The sequence below is a fragment of the Octopus bimaculoides genome, chromosome 20 (genome assembly GCF_046866305.1).
Source record: "Octopus bimaculoides isolate indiv1 chromosome 20, ASM4686630v1, whole genome shotgun sequence".
Classification (NCBI taxonomy): Eukaryota; Metazoa; Mollusca; class Cephalopoda; order Octopoda; family Octopodidae; genus Octopus; species Octopus bimaculoides.
Window position 1 is genome coordinate 23,924,024 of NC_142947.1, and position 27,564 is coordinate 23,951,587.

Genomic DNA, 27,564 nt, shown 5'->3' on the forward strand with positions numbered 1-27,564 from the left:
GTTTGGTTGTATAATGTCTACATTTGGGTCTCTTCCAAATATTATGTCTATATTAAGTCTTCATATACAGCTCTCTTCCTTTTTTCATGACTCATCCATCACTCACTCCTTCATTGTCCATGTACCTTCCTGTAATTACTCTATCTCTCTCAGCTGTCAGTATAATGAGAGATGCCATCACATAGGAGCTGTCTGGATCCAATCCCCTCTTAACATCACAACTTCATCATTCTCTCTGTGATTACTCATGCTAATGACATCCATCATGCCCAGTCACAATCTTGCACATTACTAATCTCCTCTACCACTCACTGTTGACATTGATTTCTCTCTCTTTCAGTTTCCCCTTCTCTCTTCTAGCACTTGCTTTGTCCCCCATCACTCTCTCATCTTTAGTCTTACCAAGGACAAAACAACCTCTATAGTGCTGGTGCTACAGTAAAATATACCAACCACACTTTATAAAGTGGTTGTTGAACAAATAAAGACAATGTAGACTGGAAAGGACTCTTTAATCTTGCCAGGGACAGGATAATCACTTTAGAACTGGGACCATCATAGAAAGGACTTTCAGATATAAAAATAGAAAAATCAAGACAATCAAATCATTGAAAATCCCTAATTGTGTACACTGTACTAACATAATATTAATGCTGCAAATTAGGGGTACTTATACATGTGATTATAAGTAAGAATGGCCACATGTGTAAGAACCCCTTGATTATTTATTAAGGATTGCATTAACTTTCATTCAGAAGTAGAAAATAGATCCCAACAACCAGAAACCTGTCAGGTGAAAAAACTTCAAAGTCACCACTATCAATGTTAACATGCTGAAAAGAAGGTCTGGAGAAATTGTAGAGATTTTAGAACAGAGACAAGATGTGTGTTGTGCTCGAGAGGAATACTTTAGCCAGATTCCACATGTGCATACATAACAGTGAAGGAGTTGATAGACAAGTTGTTGAAACTGACAGCTATCTGGTTGAATTGGCCATGAAATATATGAAGGTAGGAGAATCAGCAAGACCATTAGGTATAGTTGTTGAGACATTAATATTTGGCAAAATAGGACACTTTCTAGTCCCGTACACAGTCAAACAGGTAATACAGGATTAGGTAGTTCTCAATGACTAGCTTAGCAGTATCATCACAAACTGAGGAGATGCTTTAGAAAAAAGAAACTACTGGGATATCAAAACAATGAACTAACATATGAAAGTGACAGAAGGTGCCACAGCCCAATTAATTAGGAAGAAAATGAACTTATGTGAAATGCAGTTTGGGTTTGCATTAGGGCAGGGTACTTCTGATACCTTCTTTCTAGTGAGATTACTCCAGAACTAAGAATAAGCTGCTATTCCAGGTACTTGTTGACATCAGGAGGATCTTTAACAGAGTGCTATGCTCTGTAGTCTGGTAGCCACTAAGAAACTAAGTGTAGATCAATGGCTTGTGAAATATGTGCAAACTATATACAGAGATGCTGTACATGAGAGCTAGCAATGAGTCCCATGAGGAATTTAGTGTGCAGTTAGGTGTCCATTGAGACTCAGATTCTCATTCCTCAGTTCTCCGGTTTATTATAATTTTCCATGCTATTACAGAAATTTTAGACTGGCTTTCCAGGAAATTTCTACCTGCTAATGATATCATTCTCAAAACTGAATATATCAATGAATAAGTGAAGAAATTTCAATGTGGAAGCAAAACCTAGACTCAATAGCTCTTAAAGTAAACTCGGTGAAGGCAAAAGTTTTTATGGACAAGAAAGAAAACAAAACACTACCGTTATCTGGGAAGTGGTCATGCTCAATATGAGAAAAATGAGTCAATAGAAATGCCATACTAGAACCCAACATAAACTTGTATGGAGTATGATATCTGGGTAAAGATTTTCTAAGTAATCCAAGAGAAGGATGAAGTGAGTATCCAGCCTCAGTGAATGGGTGGATTTGTGAGATATAATCTGCTTGATATTGGCAGCCCAGCTGTAAGTGTGTGTAGGTGTGTGTGTGTGTACAGGGTGTTTGGGCTAAATTTGACAATTTTTTTTGTTCCCTTTTTTTAGGAACAGTTTGATGTATTGGTGAACAGTCAACAGCATTGGATAGCATAAAGATTTAAGTTATAGTTGAGAAAAAGTTTGTTATTATGGAAGACTGAAAACTATGAATATTCTTTTCTACTCTAGGCACAAGGCCCGAAATTTTTGGGGTGGGGGCCAGTTGATTAGATCGACCCAGTATGCAACTGGTACTCAATTTATTGACCCTGAGAAGATGAAAGGCAAAGTTGACCATAGCGGAATTTGAACCTCAGGACTTATATATATAAATTTTTTAAGCCTAGTACTTATTCTATGTCTCTTTTGCTGAACTGCTAATTTACGGGGCCATAAACATACCAACATCAGTTGTTAAGCGGTAATGGGGAGACAAATACACACATATGTATATATGTACAACAGGCTTCTTTCAGTTTTCGTCTACCAGATCCACTCACAAGGCTTTAGTTGGCCTGAGGCTAGAGTAGAAGGTACTTGCCCAAGACACCATGCAGTGGGACTGAACCCAGAACCATGTGGTTGGGAAGCAAGCTTCTTACCACACAGTTACGCTCTTACAAATTGTTTGTACTATCTTGTACCATCTTCAATGCAAGACAATTGACTATCACCAGTCAATTGTATCACAAACTGGCATCAAACCAACACAGTATGCATCCATTATTTAGATAATAGAGAAGTATGGCATGTATCTTAAAGCAATATATTCTAACAAAACCATATATATGCTTAAATATACATGCTTACTTATATGTAGTATATTTACAAATGATATTATAGAATTAAAACTTTAAGTAAATTTTAAAAATTACAAAAATTATAAAGTGCATCAAGAAGGGAAGATAAGGCCAAAACAACATTTTTGGCAATTAAAAAGGTAGGGATTGATTATGCAATTTCTTAATCTATTTGTAAGATATGCTATGCCATACTTGGGCAGTTGAAGGAGTTGTTCTCTTGTGTTGCATGGATGTACCTGTTATGTGAAACACTTTAAAATTATAATGATGCCATGAAACCAACAAAGAGGAAGGACTACCTTTAAAGGGTTCATTCTGGTAAAAAAAAAAAGATCTTAGAATTTTTTAGGGCATTGAAAGACTATAAAACAGCCAAATTTAACATTTTCAAAATATTCACCAGTGGTAATTATGACAGAGGACTGAAGGCATCATACATGATGTCATAGATATAGGCATCATACACCACAGCATAGAAAGGAAAATCAGATAACAGGTGAGGATATTATTATATCCGTTATTAGAGATGTAATTGAAACTATTATGAAGGAAGACTCTCAGCCTATTTTAAAATACATACCTTTAAGTGCAACAACTGAGTTGACACATAGAAAAGATGGACATTTATATGGAAAAAAACTTTGGTATCAGAGCTTCAGTATTACAAGTTTTCTATCCAACTCCATGATCTAACATTCAGAAAATCACATATTCTCACAGCCTGTGTGATGCATAACAGCCAAATCTTAAGTATATTGTTGATGAATCTTTGTTTGCTGATTACCTTAAAGTTGATGCAAAACAGGAGACATTTTTGCAATACTGAGAAGATTATTTGCAAAGATTTAATATTTCTCTTGATAATAATAATGTAGTGCTTTCAGACAGTGCACCAGTAAATGGTTAGTTGTAAGAGAGGATTTGCATCCTTGCTCAAGACAAAAAGGTTAATGATGTGTGTGCTGTCCACTGTACAAGAGACAGAAATTATCTCATAGCTAAGAATGTAAGTGGAGAAATACCTGCTGTCTTAAATGCATTGGATCAGTGAAGAAAATAAAACCACACCCTCAGAAATCACAATTATTTTCAATGTTGAGTGAAAAAAACAAAAATAAATGAAACCTTCAATCAGTTTGTTGTGCACACTGAAGTAAGGCAGGTTTGAAAAGATGATCCCTTGCAGAGAATTGTTAGCTTATATGACACTACTGTTGAGTTTCTTGTGGATGTAGATTATTCTCTAGATGATGAATTAAAATTAGTGTAAAAGAAAATCATCTTTTCTATTTGGCAAATATATATTCAAATTCAACAAAATATGGGAATACTTACAAGGCAAAGATGTTACAATTATTCAGGCTCAAATAACTAATTTATTTCCAAGCTAAAATACTTATTTAAATCTTTATTGGCATGCAGAGAATAAAGTTATTTTCCAAATTTATAGCAGTTGGAAGATGGAAGAAAGGATAAAATTTCGAAAGTGACCATGAAAATTACAAGATTTTAAAGTACATTTCGAGGATCTGGAGAAACTGCACGCCTAACTGGATTGTTTTGCCATTTGACATTTGACTTGGAAATAAAAAAAAAATGTAGGCATTGAGTTGCACTGAATGTGCACATAGATATGCTTAAATATTTATTTAAAACAAAAATTTGAGTGATTATTGGAACAATATAAATACCCAAAGCTTAGTGCAGCAGTTGAACCCATTTTATTGACATTTCCAAATTCATATATGGTTGAAGCGGGTTTGATTCATGCAAATTCACTCTTAATGAAAGAGAAACAGAATGAATCTGGAAGAATGTAGTAATCTAAGGCTAAAAGTCATTAATTTCCAGTCAAATATTGATGTAATAACTAGTATTCACCAAACACATATTTCAACTATATCAATATAAAATGACTGAATTTTTATTGTTCTTTATAAATTTTAAGTATTTTCATTAAATTTCTTTAAATATTTATTATAAAGCAGTAACAACACAAAAGAAAGAAGGAATTGTTTTTAAATCAAGAAATTCTTTACCCATTATACTTTTTAATTTTATTTTAGAAATTTACAAAATGAGAGCTGATAAAGTTATCAATATCAATGATTCCATGAAGGGATCAATGATATAAGAAGTTTAACAACCTCTCACACACATGATGGTTGCAACTATATTTTGAATATATATTTTTTCAAGTATGACTGGCATGGATGTGGTTTTTTTCATTTCTACTTGGGACTTACACTCTTTTGTACAGATGTGACAATACTGGATACCTCTTACAGTAGATGTTACAATATTGTTTTGGTGGACCTTCATATGTTACAGGGCCATAAACATACCAACACCAAAGATGGACTTCAATCCATCTTTTGACATCTTTTCCAAACGCTCTGCTAGTACAGATGCTGTATAATACATAGTAAACAATTTCCTTGTGTGTGTGGCTTCTCTGATGACTTCCAAGGCCTCTCATACTTAGACACAGAATCCACACTTGTTGCATGTTAAACTGGATTGTATACCAACATACTCAACCAAATTCACATCAAAACCCTTGCTAATATCTCTCTTTTAGCAGTTCATGCTTGATATGATTTTGTCCCTGTAGGGATGAGGTAATCCAGGAGGAAAGGGTCAGTGACGTCAATGGCTGAAGGGCCCTACCAGAAGAGGCAGAGTGAGGTCAAGTGGGCATAAGTAGGCCTCTTTGACCTCAGGCAATGGGAGCGAAGGGATGCGTGTAGATGTGAGTGAGAAAGAAAATTTGCTGTGAGTTCTAGCAATAGGTTAGATGGATAGGGCGCCTCTTGAATTTAACACAGTTGGACAGTCAGCACTGAGAGGTAGGTGAATCACACTTTGTTCCTGATTTTTATAGTTCTTCATATTACATTCCCACCTTCTCTCATGCACTGCTTTCCTTTACAATGAAGAATCAAGAACAAGATTTTCACATCTATTTTCTAAGAATTTAACCACTAGTGTATTTTTGATTTAACACTTATAATTTAATTTCAATTTGTGTGCTTGACTTTTACTCTGGGCTATCTCCCCATACAGAAATTGCTTAGGGATTCAATCATCTTTTACCCTGACCACATGACCACTCCATCAAATAATCAGTGCAGAGATACTGGTAGACTGTCGGTGATCAAGGACTTCAACATCACTTATATGCATTTACCACTGGATACCCAGTATACAGTAGAGACATTGTTGGTGAAATTGCTTCAGCTTTTTCATATTCTCCATTAAGTAACTCAGGTCTCACATGTATATAGCAACATAGACAAAACAAATAATGTCAGCCTTCAACTTTGTTTCAGTATATAGATCCATATATAGGCACAAGTGTGGCTATGTGGCAAGAAGCTTGCTTTGCAACCACATGGTCCTGGGTTCAATTTCACTGTGTGGCAGCTTAGGCGGACTTAAAGCCTTGAGTGGATTTGGTAAATGGAAACTGAAAGAAGTTCACCATGTATATGTGTGTGTTTGTGTCTGTCCCCACTACTGTTTGACAACAGTGTTGGTGCGTTTAAGTCCCCATAACTTGGAAGTTCATGAAAGAGAGCTGATAGAATAAGTACCAGGCTTAAAAAAAATATAAGTACTGGAGTCAATTTATTCAACTAAAAATTCTTCAAGTTGATGTCCGAGCATGGCCACAGTCTAACGACTGAAACGAGAAAAAGTATATACATATGTAAGTGTAGTGTTAAATATCTTTTGAATACCTTAGCACAATGTCACTGTCAAGATATGAACTGACATGTAACAAATTCAACCATTTTTCTTTATAATGTTGATAATAAGAATGATGCAGTTGTTCTTCAGCTCCAGATCAGCTCTGTATGAGCAGGCGTATGAATGATATTCTACCCATAATTATATGATCATCTTATATATCAGAGAACACATTGTACTTCAAATATGTTAATATACTTGAGTTTGGTTTGGCTGCTATTTCTTACAAGTTTAGCAACCATGAGGGGTACCTCATTGATTTGTTGATGTCCAGGTAGATTGTTTTTATGTGAAACACAAAGGAATAAAACAATAACAAAAAACCCAAACAAATATATACACATACATATATATATCAGAAAATATGTTTCGTATTTATTTCAATACTTTTTTTTTTTTACAAAGATTTACATTTCTCAGTTTAAACAGAATAAAAAAAATGTCATTACATGAGAGAGATTTGAAAATATATTATTAGAATAAAAAAAATATATATATGTATCTTTAAATTATATTCAATTTTTGAATGTTTGCATACATGAATGTATGCAAACATGCATATAACTTTGCGTGCATTTAAAATATAACAAATTATTCTATGATTAAATAGATATAACTGAATATTCTCTAACAGTTAAGTTGATTTCTGAAACATAGGGACATTTGGAATTATTATTTGATAATAACAATTTATTGGAGAACATTTCTTGTATGTAGCCATGTGAAAATTCTAGATTTCTTAAAAACACACACACACACACAAATTCACAAATATACACAAACAAATGTATATACCTTAACTCATTCACAATGTGTATGTGTGTGGATGCATACATACACACGTATATATATTGTTTGTGTATGGGGAAAGAGGTAGAAATAAAGGCACAGTTAAAAAGAGTTTCAAAATTGAAATCTCATCGACCAGTTCTCCCCATGGATATTTTAACTTCAAAAAATTAGATAGTTTTTGATGTAATGAAGTTCTGTTTGAGACTTTTTACTTATAATTAAAATTTCTTGGTTCATTACATTAATTATGTTAGCACCGACTTCACTAAGCTAATGTACTTCCATTAATAATATAGGTTATTGCCAAATAAAACCAATTACCCACAGACATTTTCTTTAAGATCATCTTGCATTTAAAAAACTTTTAATACATCTTAAATAATAAAACCACTCACCGCTTTTAGCCTTAATTTTGTAGAAAAATATTGGCTATGAGTAAAACTATACAGATCCAAGTATCTAGAGCCATTCATATGTATATTATATGTGTGTGTGTGTCATCTAAGAGTCCATCACCATATTTCATTCCATAACAGTTACCTCTGATGAGTGCAGGGTTAGATAATTGGATTGCTTGAACCTAACTTTCTTCCTACACCTCAATCCCTGGATCTTATATATATATATATATATACATACATGTAAACAGACATTTTGTATAAACATCAGGGTTTATAAAACAAAAGCTGAAAATATCAAAAGATTTTACTAATATCATCATCATCAAGAAATATATAAAAGTCAAAATACGGAAAGTGAAAGAAAAATCTGCTTTTAATACAAGATTATCTAAAACTGTTTATCCCATTTCCAACACTTCTGTGTGTTAGAGTTGGTTGAAGGTAAAATTTCAAACTTGTAGCTAAAGTTCTGAAACTTATCAGTATACGTTTGTAATTACAATTACCACAAGCATATATTACACTCCACACACTATCACAGTATGTCAAAACAATCTTGCATTTGTATCAAATAAAATAGTGAATGTGTATGCGTGTGGATGCTTTCTAAATTATACTTTCCATATAGTATCATACTGAAAGTGACACAAATCATTTACCAGAGACAAGTATTTTAGGTACATTAAAAAAGAGTAAAATAAAATGAATAATGATGTTTAAATCAGGGAAAACTAAGAAAAACAAAAGAATGAAGAGAACACTGTATATAAAAAATATGGATACTGATTGTTGAAATGTAATGAATTAAATGTTGAATGAAGGCAAATTACCGTAGTTTTGATTTTGAAACTACAGATACAATAAAAAAAAAGTATATAATTGATATGCTGGCGGAGTTGATATGGTACAAAACATAAAACTAAAGATGACAGTGTGTTCAAGCTTTGCTGCTAAGAGCAGTGTATTTTAACAAAGGTAAAGGACATTTCTTTGGTTAATGTCAACTTAGTTGTCAAAAAAGTGACACACTGACTGAGTCACATACTTTCCACCAACAATTCAACCATGTCTTTTTATGTTGTACCATCTGGTATACAAGGGTATAAGGAAAAAAATGGATATCAAAATGGGTAAAAATGTAATAATAATTCATACAATTGAATATAAAATGTACAAAAATTGAGAGAGGAAAAAACAGTTTCCTAAATCTGAATTTGAAAGGAAGTAAAAAAACTAGCTCTGAATTTATATAAGTATACAAGTAATTATGACAAATTATAAATACACACACATATATATATATATATATATATATATATATATATATGAACAGTAAGTCTTGGGTGTTTTGTTGCTCAATATATCTTTGGGGTTCCTTACAACAGCACCTACCCTTAATCAATAAGTAATTCAAAATGTATTGTTCCAATTTTCTGTAACCTATTGTGTATAATGTTTTTGGCCCAAGCTTTACATTCAATCATAAGAAGAATTCCAGTTTTGGGATTCTCAAACTGTACAAAGACCAGAGGAGAACGGTACCCTTGTTGGTTAAGATATGGATAGTACTTGAAATGAAAACCTTCATTAGGGTAGTATGAAATATCACCAAGATTCTCTTGGTCTGCAGGCAGCTCACCTTGGCAAGTCACCTTTATTGCATACTCTTTGTAACTGTCTTTGATTTCATCAGGTACCTCAGACAAATTGTAAGGTACAGGCTCCCAGTCAAAAATCTTGTTTAATTTTAGAAGAACACATGGCATTCCATCATCATATCCATAATTCTGCTGTTTAACACAATTTGCACCCAATGTCTTAATATCAAAACGACAAACTTTTTCTCTTTGCTCTCGTCGAACTATAGCTTCACAAACAGCAAAATTTTCACCCTAGAAAAGAAATCAAAACAAAATCATAATTAAGAAATAAAAGAGTCAATAACAATTTTAAAATGTTATAGTTTATTTGGTTTGTTTAAATTTTTAAACACCTATTTTCTTACTTAATTTCAATAAGTTTGATTTCCAAAATTTCAAAAATAATTGAAATCAAGGTGCTTTTAAATGAATAGTTTTTATTAAACATTTACACCTAAACTTTTATTAACTTGCTTATTTTGAAAATGTAATTTTTATTGATAGTCAATACGAATTTGAGTTACTGTAAAACTGCATCTACAAAACACAATCAAAGTGAAAATTTCATTAATTAAACTTTTAAGGATTAACTTTTTTGGCATGATGGGTTTCAACAGTTTTTCTTTTGCAAATGTCTAAAGGGTACTAAATTTTAAAGAGTTTGGGAAAAACCTCTTTAAAATGTCAGAGGCAGTATGTAACTTAATTCATATATTTTTCTTCAGCTCTGTAGATAGTATGTAATAAGAAATTGGAAGTGAAGCCCATAGTTTTTGTAGACTCTTATAGACTGGGGGATTCTGAATGGCTGATAATGTGACTGGAAATTAATGTAAAATGTTGATGTCAAGAATAGGAGTAAAAGGAAAGTTTCAGAATTATTCAGTACTAGAATGGACAGGTAAAGTAATGTCTGAAGTGCCTAAGAGTGACAAGGCTGAATAGTGAGTACAGGTGGAGATGGATTTAGAGCTGGTAAGTTTTAAGGGACACAGTTATTGAGAGGATGCTGGATCTACAGTTAGTGAATATTTATGAGTAGGAATTTTATTATCAAAAGAACACATTTCTTTCTTTTTTTTTTTTTAATGTTGACATGTATCTGAGTAATATCTGAGCAGAAATTTATCTTAAGGAATATTTATACATGTTAGTAACACTCCCAAATCAAAGTTTGTTTCCTTTTTAATTGAAAGTATGGTAATCTAAGGTACATGTGGCTGCTGTAAAAATTAATGAGAGATTGCTAAGTATTACATAGGTAGGAAGTATGATGAGTTCTGCACATTTTTAATGACTTAGATCTCTAGTTAGTGAGTATGCTTTGATATTGTTAACTCTGATTCAATTCTTAAGTCTTCAAATTCAATGTTCATGGTCTTCATATTTGCAGCAGAGAATTGTACTTTATGTAAACAGGGTCACTGAAAATTAAACTTTTCAAAAAGATTAAAGTGTGGCTCCTGTGATGAGATCAGAAATTAAGGGAATTTCTATACTATTGTTGTTGCTTAGCTCCATATCAGCCCTGATTGAGCAGACATTTAAACAAAGGTAATCCAGCTGTGACTACCTCTATTTTGCCAGGCATAGTATATCTAAGGCTATACTACCAACGTGTCCCTCTCTATTTTAAAATGGTGTGATATAATTTAAGAGGGATATTTGGCTGCTATTTCTAACAAGTCGAATGGCAATATAGAGGCTTCCTTGTTGGGTCTATGTGGTTACTTAAACACCCTCAAAGCCATATCATTATAAGAACAGAAAAACACATTGAATAACCTAGTCCTACAAGCAATTCCCGATAAAAAAAGAAATTAAATATGACGGTCATTACTGAAACAGCTTTATTTGTAGATTTGCTTGCAACTAAACAACTTTGTGCAAGTATGGCATTATGGTTAAGAAATTCACTTTGTAACTACTAGGTTTTGGGTTTGGTTCCGTTGCATAGTACTTATGGTCACTGTATTCTACCATAGCCTTGAGTCAACCAAAGCCTTGTGGCTAAAATTTGGTAAACAGAGACTGTGTTAAATCCCATTAGAGGAAAAGTTCCTGCTCTTAGGTTCAATTTAGTTTAACACCACCTCCTAACACTTGAATACCTTCAGCAGAATCAACTCAGTATTTAGGCCAGGTATCTAGTCTGAGGATGATTTATTCCTATCTGTAGTGGCAGTTCTAAAAAATGGTTTTGGGCACTACTCTTTCCCTTCTAAGAAATTTCTTATAAAATTCAAACTAGTCCCAAGTCCATATAAAAAGTACATGCAAAAAAGTTAAAATAATGAACAGAAGAGGATTTCAGCAGTGGAATACTGACTGCAAAGATTTTAAAAATTTACGAAAAACTGTTTACATAAACAAATATTGCATTTGTGAAAGAATTCAATCATGACATTATAACCACAAACCAAACAACCCCTACCAATGCTACCATATTTGTGGTGGTAGATCAGAAAGATTTCACACCTTATATACAAGCACAGTATTGAATCAATAATAGAAATAAAACTCTCAGTTCAAGCATTTGATTCATAATCTACTCATCTATTGTCACAGCCACTACTAGTGTCAACATAGCCATTCCAATGAGACAAGCCAATGTGTAAGCCTCACCAAGGCTTCCTGACCTGCTAGAAATAGTAGCCACATTACTTCATGCCATATTATAAAGAAAACAACATACTGGATAATATGTATGCCTGATGTGATTGTGGGGTTAAGAAGTTTGCTTCCCAACCACATAGTTTGGGGTTCAGTCCCAGTGTGGCACTCTGGTCAAGTATCTTCTACTATACCCCCAGGCTGACTTTAGCCTTGTGAGTGGATTTGGTAGACAGAAACTGAAAGAAGCCCATCGTATACATGTATGCATGTGCGTGTTTGTATCTCCTTCACTTGACATAGTGTGATTGTTGTAAATGAATGTCATTTACATCCAGTATTCTGTGAAAACATATCTGGCTATGGGGAAATATTACCTTATTAGGATACAGGTAAGGGTTGGCGACAGGATGGACATCCAGCTGCAGAAAATCTGCCTCAGTAAACTCCACATGATCCATGCAGGCATGGAAAAGTGGACATGAGAGTGATGATGATAATATATATATATATATATATATATATATATATATACACATATATATATATACATATATCATCATCATCATCATCATCGTTTAACGTCCGCTTTCCATGCTAGCATGGGTTGGACGATTTGACTGAGGACTGGTGCAACCGGATGGCTACACCAGGCCCCAATCTAATTTGGCAGAGTTTCTACAGCTGGATGCCCTTCCTAATGCCAACCACTCAGAGAGTGTAGTGGGTGCTTTTACGTGTCACCCGCACGAAAACGGCCACGCTCGAAATGGTGTCTTTTATGTGCCACCCGCACAAGAGCCAGTCCAGGGGCACTGGCAACGATCTTGCTTATATACATATATATATATATAGACACATACACATAAAAAGACAAATCAAATGAGGCTGGAATGTCTTACAGTGGTGGGCCAGAAAGATTCTGTACTCTGCATGCACAGAGCTGAGTCAATAACGAGAATAAAACACTCAGTTTAGTATCTGATTCATAATCCACTCATCACAACCACCACCAACATCAAAGTTCTATTTAATCAAGGTTGAACTGAGGTTAAGCAATAGCAAAAAGATCATAACTACTGCCTTAGTTGATATCACGGTTATTTAACCAAAACCTCTTTGAAACACTCACTAATATCAAAATCCACCTTGTTGCTGACAACTCCTAAGGAACCAAAGCTATCATGTCTGCTTACTAGACTTTATAATGTCCATCATCTGGCCATCTGTCATCATTGATTTGATATCTTGAGTGAAGTTGTGTTGCAAATTAGATTTGTTTTACAATTGTATGAAATCTAGAGGATTCTCTCAATTTCTAAATGATGAGCTTGTGAAGCATGAATGAGATATATTCTTATGCATGAAGGTTTTTAATATTTTTAATCATTTCATTAGAATAAAATGTTCTAATTGGTTCACCTTACTTTGTATTACAGTATTCATGAATTATATATGATGTACACACTTTTAACTTATTGGGTAATTGAAGTTCCAGTATTTCATCATTTTAACCCGTAATCTATATATATAAAAATGAGAATGTGTGTCTGTCTGTCTGTGTGTGTGTGTGTGTGTGTGTGTGTGTGTGTGTGTGTGTGTGAATCCCTAAAACTCGAGAACTACGCAACCAATTTCATTCAAATTTTACAGATGCCTTACTTAGGGTTCCAGTTGTGTTTTTAGTCAAAAAAATTTTTTTACTTCTTGCAGAGTTCGAGCCCACGGCAACATATCTCCTCCACTCATTGCAGAAATCACAATGTAAGTATATCTGAAAGGGTAGTCTTACACTGTTGTACCGTTGAATTACAAATAATGCTGTTATGTTCGGGTTAAAATGTCATCAACATCAAAAATATATGAATTTTCATGGGAGTTATGGCCGTTATGCAAAGAATATAATTTCCAAATTTCATAAAGATCCATTCAGTACTTTTGACGTAGTTTTGGATAAGAAAACAAATGACTAATGTGTGTGTTTGTGTGCATGTGTATGTGTGTGTGATGGGTGTATATATGTATAGATATCTGTATGCATGTATATATTTATTTATTTTTTTATGTGTTTCAGCCAAGTGGCTGCGGTCATGTTGGTGCACCACCGTGAAAAAAAAAATATGGAACGCTTCACGAATTTGCGTGTCATCCTTGCGCAGGGGCCATGCTAATCTTCTCTGTATCGTTCCAATTTTAGTATATGTATTGCCGAAGCAATATGTGTACATATTACATGTACATCTATATATATATATATATACATCTACACATATGTATACATATAGATCTATATATATATATATATATACATCTACACATATGTATACATATAGATCTATATATATATATATATATATATATATATATATATATATATATATCTATACATATACGTGTACATATACATCTATATGTATACATATACATCTCTCTCTCTCTCTGAAAGTATCTGTCATTACAGTATCGAAATGGTGTACATATACATCTATATGTATACATATACATGTATACATATACATCTATATGTATACATATACATCTCTCTCTCTCTCTCTTTCTCTGAAAGTATCTGTCATTACAGTATCGAAATGGTATACATATACATCTCTCTGTCTCTTTTTGTCTCTCTCTGTGAAAGTATCTGTCATTACAGTATCGAAATGTGATTGTTTCAGTTAGTGGAATAGTTTCATTTTTAAAGTGAAAGTATTTGACATGAGTGTTTTTGTTTCACTTTTGACACGTAATACTTAAATAGTGGAAGAGATATTATGTTGCCGTGTGCTCGAACTCTGCAAGAAGTTAAAAGTTTTTTTTGACTAAAACACAACTGGAACCGTAAGTAAGGCATGTGTAAAATTTGAATGAAATTGGTTGCGTAGTTCTCAAGTTTTAGGGATTCACACAGACAGACAGACAGATTCTCATTTTTATATATATAGATATTGTAATTTATCTACTGTTATGTCTTCAAGCATTTGAGGGAGGGCATTCGGCGAAAGCAACCGGATCTATGGAGTGCAAAGAATTGGATTCTTCATGATGACAATGAACCCTGTCACCAAGCTCTCCTCACTCACGGGTTTCTCACCAAAAACAACATGGTATTGCTTCTGCACCTACCCTATTTGCCAGATTTAGCACCTGCGGACTTCCATCTCTTCCCCAAGATGAAAATGTAGCTCAAAGGTCATCATTTTAACACTATTGTAAAAATCCAGAGCAAATCACAGAAGGTTCTCGACTCGCTTACGGAAAACAATTTCCAGGCTGGATTCCAAAAGTGACAGGATCGCTGGGACCAGTATATTGCTGCGTAAGGTGACTATTTCAAAGATGACGTTAAAACTTGGGCAAATAAGTTTTTTTTTTATTACACATAACTAGTCCTGGAGCCTATTGATACCACCTCATACTTGTCAGTTTAAATAATGTGAACTTTTATATTATTTATATCATAAAATTACTTGTGTTGGTGTTCACCTAGGATAAGTTAAACTGAAGCATTGCAAATCGAAACTGATCATGCTCAGTATTCACAGGTATCCAACACAGATCATCAATACATTATACCAAATAATATAAGGAACTTTAAAGGCAGTGAGCTGGCATAAACGTTAGCTCGCCAGGCAAAATGCTTAGTAGTATTTCGTCTGTCTTTACGTTCTGAGTTCAAATTCTGCCAAGGTTGACTTTGCCTTTCATCCTTTTGGGGTCAATAAATTAAGTACCAGTTGTGTACTGGGGTCAATCTAATTGACTGGCTCCCTCCCCCAATTCCTCATCTCTTAAATATAGAACTGTATAGAGATATACTATTGACAATCCAATAATTTATTTATATTACAATATTATATTAAATATTATGAATATAATATAACATAACATAATATTTATATAACATAAATAATTATTCTGTTGTGTCTGGAGAGAGTCATTCTCTTTTGGTGACTTATAATTTAACACACTCACCGGTGAGTGTGTTAAATTATAAGGCACCAAAAGAGAATGACTCTCCCCAGACACAACAAAATATGCTTCAACACACGAACTCACATAAAGAATCTTGCAAACCAAATCCAAAAATGAAATAAATAATTATAAAAACCATAAAAGGCCAACAAACTGTTTCAACTTACATTTTTTCTGATATACATAATCACAGTTCCATTATATATAAAGTCACTTCAGGGTCATGATTTAGACGATTATTATTAGTTAATTTAAACAACAATTTTTTGCAGTTATATATAGGTGAAGACTTGGATAATTATATACATTTTCAAAACTGTGTGTGTGTGTGTCTTGATGTTGTATACTGGATTCCCCATGGACTTATAATGGAATCCACAACCAGCAAGAACAAGGAAGGGACAGTATACATCTCTGATATAACTTTGTGATGAAGTCAAACCATTTTTATACTCCTATTGTTGGTTCTGATGCAGCAATGTGCCCTTTGGACTGAATAACCTACAAGATACCATTGCTGTAAGACTGTGGAAGATGTTTGGCCACACGCTATGCATATGCACAAAGAGATTCCTAAGTGGAAACCAGTGATGGCAGGGTATAGGAGGCAAGGTATAATGGCCAAGATCTGGTTGAAGACTGTGGAGAAGGATCTGGCAGATATGAGTCTGGCCAGGGGCAGATAGACGACAAGGCTTTCAACTATGCTAAGTGGAAATCTTTCATTGACATATGCATGTATATCCAGTGCGATTATAAGAAACTGTTCAATGAGAAAAAAACATGAGAGAGTGTAAATCTACCCAATAGAAGAACCAACCAACCAAGTTGATAGCAGTATGGTAAATAGAGCAATTAATTCTATGAAGGTAGTTGGACTTCAGATATTGTCTTTGATATGCTGAAGATATTTAACGAAGTGGCTCATGCATTAGTTATGTGCTTAGTCAATCAGGTTGAACTAGAAAGTGTATACCTAGTGACTAGTGAAGCAGCAGCATCAACTGGTATTAGAGCAAAGGAAATGCATTAAAGAAAGGCAACTACAGAGGCATCATATAAAAGTTACTGAAACAATTGCTACAGATACCCTCTTTGCAAGACAACTGAAAGAAGTACTTAGCTAGGAAGAAACCCCTACACTTAGAATTACAAGTAGATAAATGGTTTGTGTGAGCTGCAAAAGCCATGAATACAAATGTGGTTAGCAGTGAATTCAATGATAAGTTTAGTATGCATGTAGAGGTTCACCAGGACTCAGTCTTCAGCCATCTTCAGGCCATGACAGAGCTTTTTAAACCAGGTTGCCTGTGGGAACTCCTGTAAGCTGATAATCTACTTCTTATAACTGAATCTGTTGAAGATCTAATTTCAGATATGGAAGCAAAATCTAGAATGAAGAGACTTCAAAATAAACTTGTAGAAGGCTAGCATTTTAGTTACTGGGATATCATTAGGGAAAAAAATGCTATGCTTGATAATGTAGAAAAGGAAGCAGAAATCTCATATGGTGTACCCAGTTTAAACTATAGCTACAAAAGAGATATAGAGTGATTATAGGTAGGCTAATTGGGAAGATAGACTTCATACGTGGTAGATGCACAGGTACATCTAACAACTTAAAACAAATTCTCTCAAATGCTTGAACAACACCCAAGAAGCAATTAGCTATGGAGGTGGGTGCCCTGAAAGCATAGTAGCCAGAATAAAAACTGATTAGTAAAAGTTCAAAGAACTATTATCTCTGCTAGTAATAAAAGATTTCAGCATGATAGTAGCTCTTTAGATTGTAAACAAAATGCAATGCTGCATAACAGTAAGACATGAATGAAGAGGATTTGGAAGACTAGAAAGAAAAGAAGCAAGCATGATCTGCTGGGAGCACAAGTGTATTGAGAGAAAAACTAAATATAAGAGGTATCAGATGTAGTGCACGGAAACCAGACAGCAATGATCTTGCTCAGATGGTGCTGTTAGCGCTCCACTGGCACGGGTGCCTGTCATCGAATTTGGTTCAATTATGATTTCAATAACTTTCTGAAATCCGGTTCAGATTACATTTATAGTATTTTTGATGCATTTAGAAAAGGGTCATTTGCCTAGCTGATACAGTTTTTGTAAGATAGTGAAGATTTGTAAAAAATATTTATTTTCAAAGTCAAAAATGCAGTAAATCTTATTCACTGTGCCTTCCACCCCACTACCACTCATATGTTTTGCAATGAGTAACACCCAGTATTTCAAAAAGTCAAACTTCTGCTTTATGTACAATACTGCACATTTGTAAGTAAGAAACAGTCAGTTATATAGAAATTTATTTTATCAATTCCCAGAAAGAAGGAAGGTAAATCAACCTTGATAAAATTCGAACTCAGAACGAGTAATTAATATACAAGACATTTGACATTCTGCCGTTCTTATATCTTTCGATAATGGTTTTTCTTCAAAATAGGCTATGAACATATCCTTTCTTTTATGGACATCTCTCCTTCCCAACAATAATTTACTTTTAACCCTTAAAGCAGCCTTTGAGTTAGAAAAAAAAAAAACCTGTTACTCAGCCCTTTTTCTTGCTGCATGACTAAGTGACCTGCTTACATATATGAGCCAATGAAAGAGCCTCTGCATTTGGGTTTCTCAATCATATTTTACCTAAGGAACCCTTTGATTCCTATCTATCTTAGATGGACTCTCACAGTTATGCAATGTTTAAAAAATCCTATTATATTTCTTTAATTACATATTACTAGGAATTATATAAGAAAATTCGATGACAGGCTCCCGTGCCAGTGGAGCGCTAACAGCACCATCTGAGCAAGATCATTGCTGTCTGGTTTCCGTGCACTACATCTGATACCTCTTATATTTAGTTTTTCTCTCAATACACTTGTGCTCCCAGCAGATCATGCTTGCTTCTTTATTTTGTGTATTGTATAAGTATTTCATTGTACATAAATTTTAACAATAAAACCTTATAGGCACTGCCAAGGGCCATATGGGCCCCGGTTGAGAAGCACTGTTCTACATCGTTGCTAGACTTGCTAGACATGGTTATGGCTGGGATACCTTAGATCATAGGTCAGCTGGACAGGGTCGACTTGAGGTTGAATAACCACAACACATGAGCACTTATGGGAACTTATTCACATGAATAAGAGAAAGTACTATTCTGGATAATTACCTCCATCATAGTGGTCACTGTCGAAGGGATTCCTTTCTCATTTAGCTCATTTAGTCAAATTCACCAGGGAGAAAGGAACCTCATTATAAAACCATGAGCTTCACTGTGTACAAGAATGTCTACTAAAGAGGACAAGAAAAGAGATGCACAAAAGAATGGTGATGGCATTTGTAGAGCAGGGTAGAGGGTGGACGCAGTAGAGGAGAATAACAATGAATGATACCCTGTTATAGTTCACCCCCTAATTTCCCTGGTCTGTAAATTCAAAATAGTATTATCTTTATCTTTACAACATATTCGGTGGAAACAAAGACATATGGGGTTTTAAAAAATCCCAAAAAACCATGCCTATTACTATAACAAACACTTACTTACATTGTGTTTAAAGCACACATGCAAAAGAATAATATAAATAATACAAATGTGCAATGATGTCTTAGGCGAGTCATTACACCAATAATAACACACACAGATTCTCAAGACACAACAAAGTTTGTTTCAATACACGAATTCGTAACAAGAATCTTGCGCCCCAAACACAAAAACGATGTGCAATGATTATAATGGTAACAGAAAATAGATCTTCAGGTTAACGGAAAACAGTTTAGCAATCAAACTTGCGGAAGATTTGCGCAAGGGAAACTAGTACCACACTGTCAACAATCAAAATGTATAACCTTTTCTTAAGAAATATTATATATATATAGTCGTATATAATCACTGAAGGAATATTTAACGAGGTTCCGAATAACAAATTAAGTACACTGCCAACTGGAACATCAATTTCCACTTAGTTTATTGGAACGAAGACGGGAGTAAAGGAGCAAGTTAAAATTTAACTATATAATTTAATATATTACCCCCAAAATAGTAAACAGTAATGGAATCCGTTTTACAATTGTATCTTAAAACCACAGCTACAAATTTTATATATATATAACAGTTATTAGTTAGGGATTATCAGTCCGGACAAAATACTTTATAAACTCTCTGTTAGAACACCAGGCTAATAAGATTGTTTAGATTAGTAAAGAACTCCGCGTATTCTTGTGGCAGGGGCCGAGGTTATAGTTCATCACCATTCTATATTGTAATTCCTTAGTTATGTTCCAGTTATACTGGTTTTTACACAGATTGATTACAAGACAAGGAAAATATTTAATGACCATTATTTATGCCTTGTCATATATGTATATGTAGTACGTGTTAATACAAAAGAATGTTTGGTATGAATTTCTAGAGGAAAGGAAGTTAACGAAGTTTTATGAGTAAAGTAGGGAAAGAAGGGATATCAAAATCAACAGGTGAGAAACAATTTTAAATTGCATTGAGGAAATGTGACGAGTTTCGAAATCTCAAGTGGGAACTTATGAGAAATACTTATGGAAATGTTAGAAATATAATGATTAAATATACTTACAATCTGATTTTTATTTTCATAAAATCGAATATAGGCCTCGAGATGATCAATGTATTTACGAGTTGTTGGACCGTCTCCCTTCACATATCTGATCAAAGTCGAATCGTAGTCAGGGTTTGGTCGAAAAGACAAACCAGGATTGCCCCGAAAAATGCTTTCTGGCCCTCTCATACTGGGATAGTTCCAATCTAAGATATTGTAAACAGCGGCCAATAGCCCTGCTGTGAAGGAAAAGAGAACTGAATAAAATATGAAATAAAAGCCGATGAGCTTACACCATCTGCCCGGAGTTTTGTAGAAAATTGTGCCGTCTCTTGAGTTGTGCAAGAAATTTGATAGAGATACAGAGCGATCGTGGAATGTCGTTCGGCTAGGAACAGTGGTAACTGTGTCTACGTCTGAACTTGTACGTGACGCCATTTTATCAAGGTAAATTCAGGTGCGTCAATGGCGCTGTTTTACCTGACAGGTGTAATAACACCGATCTTCCGGATTACAAGTGTACTTATTTCCTTAATCACTTATTCTGACCAGTAAAACAGAACATAACGCAGGTGATTGAAGTTGTTAACAAAAATTAAAACTTAGTTCACTTTACAAAGTTGATCGACCACACGTGAAACTGTTTGAATATCCTCGCTTCTAATGACTTTAAATTCCGTTTGCTCCCCCCCTTCTCTCTCTCTCTCTCGTTTGTTCTTTACTCCACCCTCTCTCTTTCTCTCTCGTTTTATACCCACCTATTAGTTATAAATGTCGTTTAAGCATTTCGTTCTCACAAATACCAATGTACGAATTATCTTAAGATTAATCACTCCTGGTGACCTACAAAAATATCTTTATGGCGATCGCTGTGATTACATTAAAGTATCAGCTTTTAGTGTGGTTTGTGGAAATTACTCCAATTATTACAGAAAATATGACAAAAATGCATTTATTTATTAAATACACGAATGTTACTCGAGGAGATAATCTCAGCTCCTTCCCTCAGGCAACTTAATGTTTCTGTATATAAATAAATAAATAAAACTATTGTTATTATATCAGATCTGGCTTGAGTAGACCATGCTATGCTGACGAAATCCACCGAAATGGAAATATTTAAAGTTGTTCCTTTGTCTATAAAGATCAGATTTCCTCTTAAGCATGTTAATTAATTTTATTTAATTAATTCTTAATTTCTCGAGATTATATCTTCTTTCCTTCGAGAGAAACCAATAAGTAACGGGAAATTTCAATTAATTCTCTATCTTTTACTTGTTTCCATCATTAAACTACGCCCATGCTGGGGCACAGCCTCGAAGGAGTAAGTTGAACAGTACTTTTTTTCTAAGCCTGGTACCTGTTCTGTCAGTTTCTTTAAGCTGAACTGCTAAGTTATGGGGACATAAATAAACTAGCATTGGTTGCCAAGCAGTAGTTCCATCTCACTTTGTGACACCTTGGGCAAGTATCTTCTATTATAGTCCCAGGCTGACTAAAGCCACATGAATGTATTTGGTAGGTAGAAACTGAAGGAAGCCAGTCATATGTATGTGTGTTTTCTGTTTTCAATCATTTAAATTTTTCCTCTGAAGAAGGACATGGTTTCTAACAATGATACAAAGCTTCATCTTTGGAATGTAGATAACAAAAACAATGTCACATTTCAAACCTGAGAAAAGTCTTGCATAGTTTTATTGTTTCGCTTACAGATTGTATTTGTAATGTGTGAGTCAGTTGGTCGATTTCTTTTTCTGAAAACTCAAGCTTATCCAGACTGACACTTAGGTATTTACTTACAAAACCAAGTGCTCCAATCATCATTGGTATAAGTATAAATTTGTAATCCAGATATAGAAGCTAGAGGCTTCAAAGAAGTTGTCCATAGCTATCTTCTTTTTCTTAGATTTTCAAAGAGAGATTCACATCTGCAGGACAACTGATCTCTATGATAGTACGTACATTTTATTTTTTTTTTTTTGTCCCAAACAACAATATCCAGCCTATTATATTTACATTTGACAGATGTTTTTATGGGAATGTTCCTTGTGCTGATATTTATGTATGTATTTAATAACAGGGGAGTTCTCTATATTCCAGGACAATCTTGTTTCCAAATGGCATTGTATATTGTTTTTGTAACAACATCATGTTGCATAGGGAGGTAGTACCTTGATGACATTTTTGGACCGCTGTTAATCACATGTGTGATGTCTTCCGCAGATAAATGACATAATCTACATTTTCAGTTGCATCTTGGAACTCCAAGGGCTTCACTGTCTCTTTTGTTCATTAGGTATTTAGTAACAATCTCCTGTTCTTGGATTGCAAATGCATAGCCTTCAAAGTGTGATGTGACACAGCAGTCATGAGTCTAAGAGAGGCTTCGCTTCATGTCAATGTTACTATCTTCAAGTCTTTGGGAAACATACCTGTGCATGGTCTTTTTTTTTTTTGGTATGCTGAGTGTTCCACCTCCAGGTCTTCTTTGAGGTATGCTAGTCCAGCTGATTTGGGATTGTATGGGAGGTCATCAGAAAAAAAGTGCTTCCTGAGGAGCTCACTTCCAACACACAGGACATAGTTTTCTTTTGTTTTCACCACTGTTAATGTATTTATTTCTGCTGCTGTTGTTTAGCAAGTGCTGTCTGAGAGAGACCATGTGACATTCAAAGGCTACTTGCACTGATCTCAAGCCTTCACTTCCTTTATCTCTTCTTAGGTAGAGCCTGTCAATATCACTATTTCTGTAGAGATTTCCAGTTGATGTTAAAATCTTGTAAGTTTTAATGTCTATGGAGTGGATTTCTTCTACAGACCAGTCAAGTATTCCAAATATTGGAATCAGCACTGGTACTACAAATGCATTGTGTGATATTGTCTTGTTGTAAGAGGGGAGTTCAGACTGCTATATTTTTCTTAGTCTGGTGTAATGTATGTATAGATGGATGGATGGGCAGACAGATGGATGGATGGGCAGACAGATGGATGGATGTGTGTGTATGCATGCATGTGTGTGTGTATGTATGTATGCATATGTGTGTGCGTATGTATGCATGTTTGTGTTTGTCCCAAGGGTTGTAAAAAATTAATTGATGCAAAATTAATTGCAATATATTGGTCCAATTAAATGATTCGAGTCATACTGCCAATTAAATAATTGATTGCTATCACATCAATTAATTGCAACATTGTCAGCAAAAGTTTTTCTTATGGCTCATATTTCATTCGATGTTCAATTGGCAAATACAGCATTCTATTATTATTTGAGGTATTGTGTTGATGCTTTGTTCTGACTGCTGATAATGATTCACAAATTGTCGTGCTTGGGAAATGACTATTGTGTATGTTGTCGAAGTGTTGACACTTGATTAGGACTACCAAGAAAGAGTCACACATTCTGTCATGTTTGGGAATTGGCTATTGTATATGTTGTCAAATAATCGCTGTTGAGTGATTCTTGGTTCTGACTGCTGAAAATAAGTCATTAAATCATAACTTCACCTGCAACGTGGTTGTATCTTGAATTCCGCTCCAACATATTAACTGAATCAGACTTTCATCAGTGGAGTGACAAAATATCTTCTGTTTTAAACTGTGGCGAAATATCTTTTTATTTTAAACTAACCTATGCTGTGTGAAAATGAGCAAATCATCAGAAAATATCTTAACCAAACAGACAGTGAACATGTATGGAAATGCATGTGTGGAAAAAAGTTGATCCAAAAGAAAGGAACTGGATGGACAAATCATATGAAAAACCAGCATCCAGAGTATTTTACTACACAAGCAACTGGACAACCATCTTTATCGCATTTTCTTTCACCAAGAAGTAGTTTGGTCAGTCACTTGGCCTTAAATGTTTATGGTTGGATTGAGTGGGTGTTTGTTAGTTTTGCCTTTTGGACACAGGAATGCTGCTAGCACATTCTAGAGGTTTATTGACGAAGTTGTTCATGGTTTGCATTTCATCTTTGCTTATATCGACGATCTGCTTATCACAAGTTTTACTCTAGAAAAACACATTCAACACTTAACACTGCTATTTCAATGTCTGTCAACGTACCAAATGTGTTTTTGGTTCCTCTTCTTTGAAATTTTTGGGACATCTCATAGACAGTGATGGAGTTCATCTTCTGCCTGAGAAAATTCAAACAATACAGTGTTTAGCTCCTCAGTTACAAATGCTTTATCCAGACTTTCTATTTGTTCTCTATCTTCCACTTCAGAGATAGCCTGCTTTGACCTCATTAGATACTACATCTAACAAATTTTCTACTTGTCAATTCAAGTACACACCACTCCCAACTGCTGAGAAGACAATCTTGTGTGATGTTTCTACTGGAGATCCATGTCCATTAGTTCCTGAGTACCACCAGATGTTTTCAACACTTTGCACTTGCTCTCTCATCCTGGCATTGGTAAAGCTAATTTTGGCCCAATTCTTCTCGCCGAATATGCATCAGCATATTACCGCATGGTCTCGGAATTGCCAGCAGTGTCAGCATTCAAGGATACATAGACACATTCAAACAACCAGATGCCTGTTTTCAACATGTCCATATCAACCTAATCAGTCCTTGGCCTGTCAGCAATGGATTCACTTACATCCTCACAAGTGTAGACCATTTTACACGCTGGCCAGAGGCTGTTCCTTTACGCAATATTGCAGCAGAGTCTGTTGCCCAAGCTTTCATAGCCACTTGGATTTCTCATTTCAGTGTTCCCTTATAAATCACAACTGACCACGACAGACAGTTTGAGTTGCAGCTGTTTGCAAAATTGTCAAAGTTGTTGGGTGTTAAGCACATCCACACCACCAGCTACCACCCGGCATCTAATGAGATAGTAGAATGATTTCATTGTCAGCTCAAAGCTGCACTGCGATCCTATCCAGATCCTCACCACTGGAGTGAGTACCTTCCTTTTGTTCTTTTGGGGTGTAGATCCTCTGTGAAAGAAGATCTCGGTTTTATGCCTGCAGAACTACTTTACAGCATGCCTTTGTCACTCCTGGGTCAAATGTTTACCCCTGTGGATTTAGCTGCTCAAGATCCCACTGCATATGCATATCGCTTATGTACCTATTTTGCTGATCTACTGCCTATGTCTTCTTGAGGACAGGCTATACCTTCTTTTGTTCCACAAGACATTTCCTCGTGGACTCATGTATTTTTGAAGGATGATTCTGTGAGGGGACTGCTCAAACAACTGTATAAAGGACCCTATCATGTCCAAGCAAAGACTGACAAACATTTTAGCATAGACGTTAATGGCAAAAAAGAAACAGTATCTGTTGACAGGGCGAAGCATGTTTTTGCTGAAGCCCCCACTCAGAAACCAAACATCCTCCATTTTAAACCACAAAATGCTGCAGATATCACACCTATACCTCCACCAGCATCAACAACGCAGTCATCTACCCCTTCATCTTCTCATACCACCGCCACATGCAGTGGGCGCAAGGTCCACTGACCTAAAAAACTTGCAAAACTATATATTTAAAAATAATTCTATGACTGCCTGTTTTTTGTAATCATGCATTTTCTATGTATTTTCATGTGATGTTTATTTTGTGTCCAAAGCATGCATTTCTATGCTTTACTATTTATATGCAAATTTCCTACATTCTTTTTTCACCTTGTTTAAATTTTCACACATTTTATTTTGTTGTAAGATGCTGCATTTTTTTTCTTACTCTGCATAATTCTGCATGCACTCTAATAACTGTACAAGCATGTTCAACCCTTTTGTCTTACCATTTTTGCTAGCAGTTCTTTCCTATCATCGCACATTTTTGTCCTACAAATGTTCTAGTTGGGGAGTTCTGTAGCAGAATGGATTGACAAAAGCATAAATGACAGACTATTCTCTCTCCCTTTTATTTATAGTTGTTGTTTGGACATAACAGAGAGCACTTAGCTATAAAGATCATGTTTTAACCATTTGCTCTAATTGGGTAGTTTTTAAGCGCAATTTATCCCCTGAACAATTACGCCAAATTACCTGTTCAACCAATCAGATGCACTCAAATGGATCACGTGTTCCCTTGGCAGAAAAACCTTTCACATCTCTGTGGAGCCTAGCAATTTCCTTAAATAGATCAGATTTTCTCTGCTTAGAGAGTCTAGCTTGCATTTGCAGCAGGAAGCTATTTGCTTGCTTTCCCTGTGTTACAACACAATGAACAGACAGTCAACAGCGACACCTGCTGGGTTCGACTACTCCACATTGATAAAGGGCAAATACTCTGAAATTAGCCTGTGGATGTCTGAACCAGTATGGGGAAGCTGATGACCTTGTGATTTATTGATGGCCATGGTAAAACTGAAACTCACTGGAAATTGAAGTCATTAGAATTGAAATGGGACATCATGTCCTGAGTCTGTGCAGCAGAGTCTTATATGTGCTTATCATCTAATCGATGCATCTTATGCTCAGGTCTCTCCTAAGAACATACAACTGAGGCTTAAAGTTGCATATCACCAAATTTATTCCTCCTCTGTTCAGCTACCTCCTGAACTCACTGCTGATGTATTGTGAGGGTCTCTTGATTCTGTTGCCCTAATAAAATTCCTTACACACATGCGTATGCATACACACTGACACACACACATGTGCATGCACACACACACACACACACACAAGCACAAACAGACACACACTCAGCATGAGTGATATACATTTAAAGTGAGAAAGAGTAAGAGAGGGTGTGGTAAATGTAGAAAAGAAAAGCATAAAAGACCAAGAGAAACAGATAGAGAGAAAGGAACTTTTCTGTTGCTGTCTCAGATTTTGAAATTTTAAAATCAAATGAAAATTTCCAGATTTGGTATATTGATATAATTTTTTACTCTGAATCCAATTTTGTGATTCATTTGTTCCAGAAAAAAAATTTTAGAAAAATGTTCCAGAAGTTTAAAGTTTGATCATTTTATCCAGTCAGAAGACAGGATTTGGAAGCAAAATGAAAGCAATTACATGTCATATCAAGGGAAAGAG

At 34.9% G+C, this 27,564-nt stretch overlaps 1 protein-coding gene and 1 non-coding gene across 2 annotated transcripts; both read right to left on the reverse strand.

Annotated features, from left to right (window-relative positions):
• Positions 1–6,898: 6,898 nt before the first annotated feature.
• Positions 6,899–21,270, reverse strand: LOC106879444 (sodium/potassium-transporting ATPase subunit beta). The gene is made up of 2 exons (XM_014928998.3): positions 20,581–21,270; positions 6,899–9,646 (listed from the first exon to the last, which is right to left on the reverse strand). Exons 1-2 carry the CDS (start codon positions 20,998–21,000, stop codon positions 9,149–9,151), a joined length of 918 nt encoding a protein of 305 aa, XP_014784484.1. The 5' UTR covers positions 21,001–21,270; the 3' UTR covers positions 6,899–9,148.
• Positions 14,122–14,227, reverse strand: LOC149131629 (U6 spliceosomal RNA). Its single transcript, XR_016237711.1, has one exon. It is a non-coding gene; the product is annotated as a U6 spliceosomal RNA (small nuclear RNA).
• Positions 21,271–27,564: the final 6,294 nt, after the last annotated feature.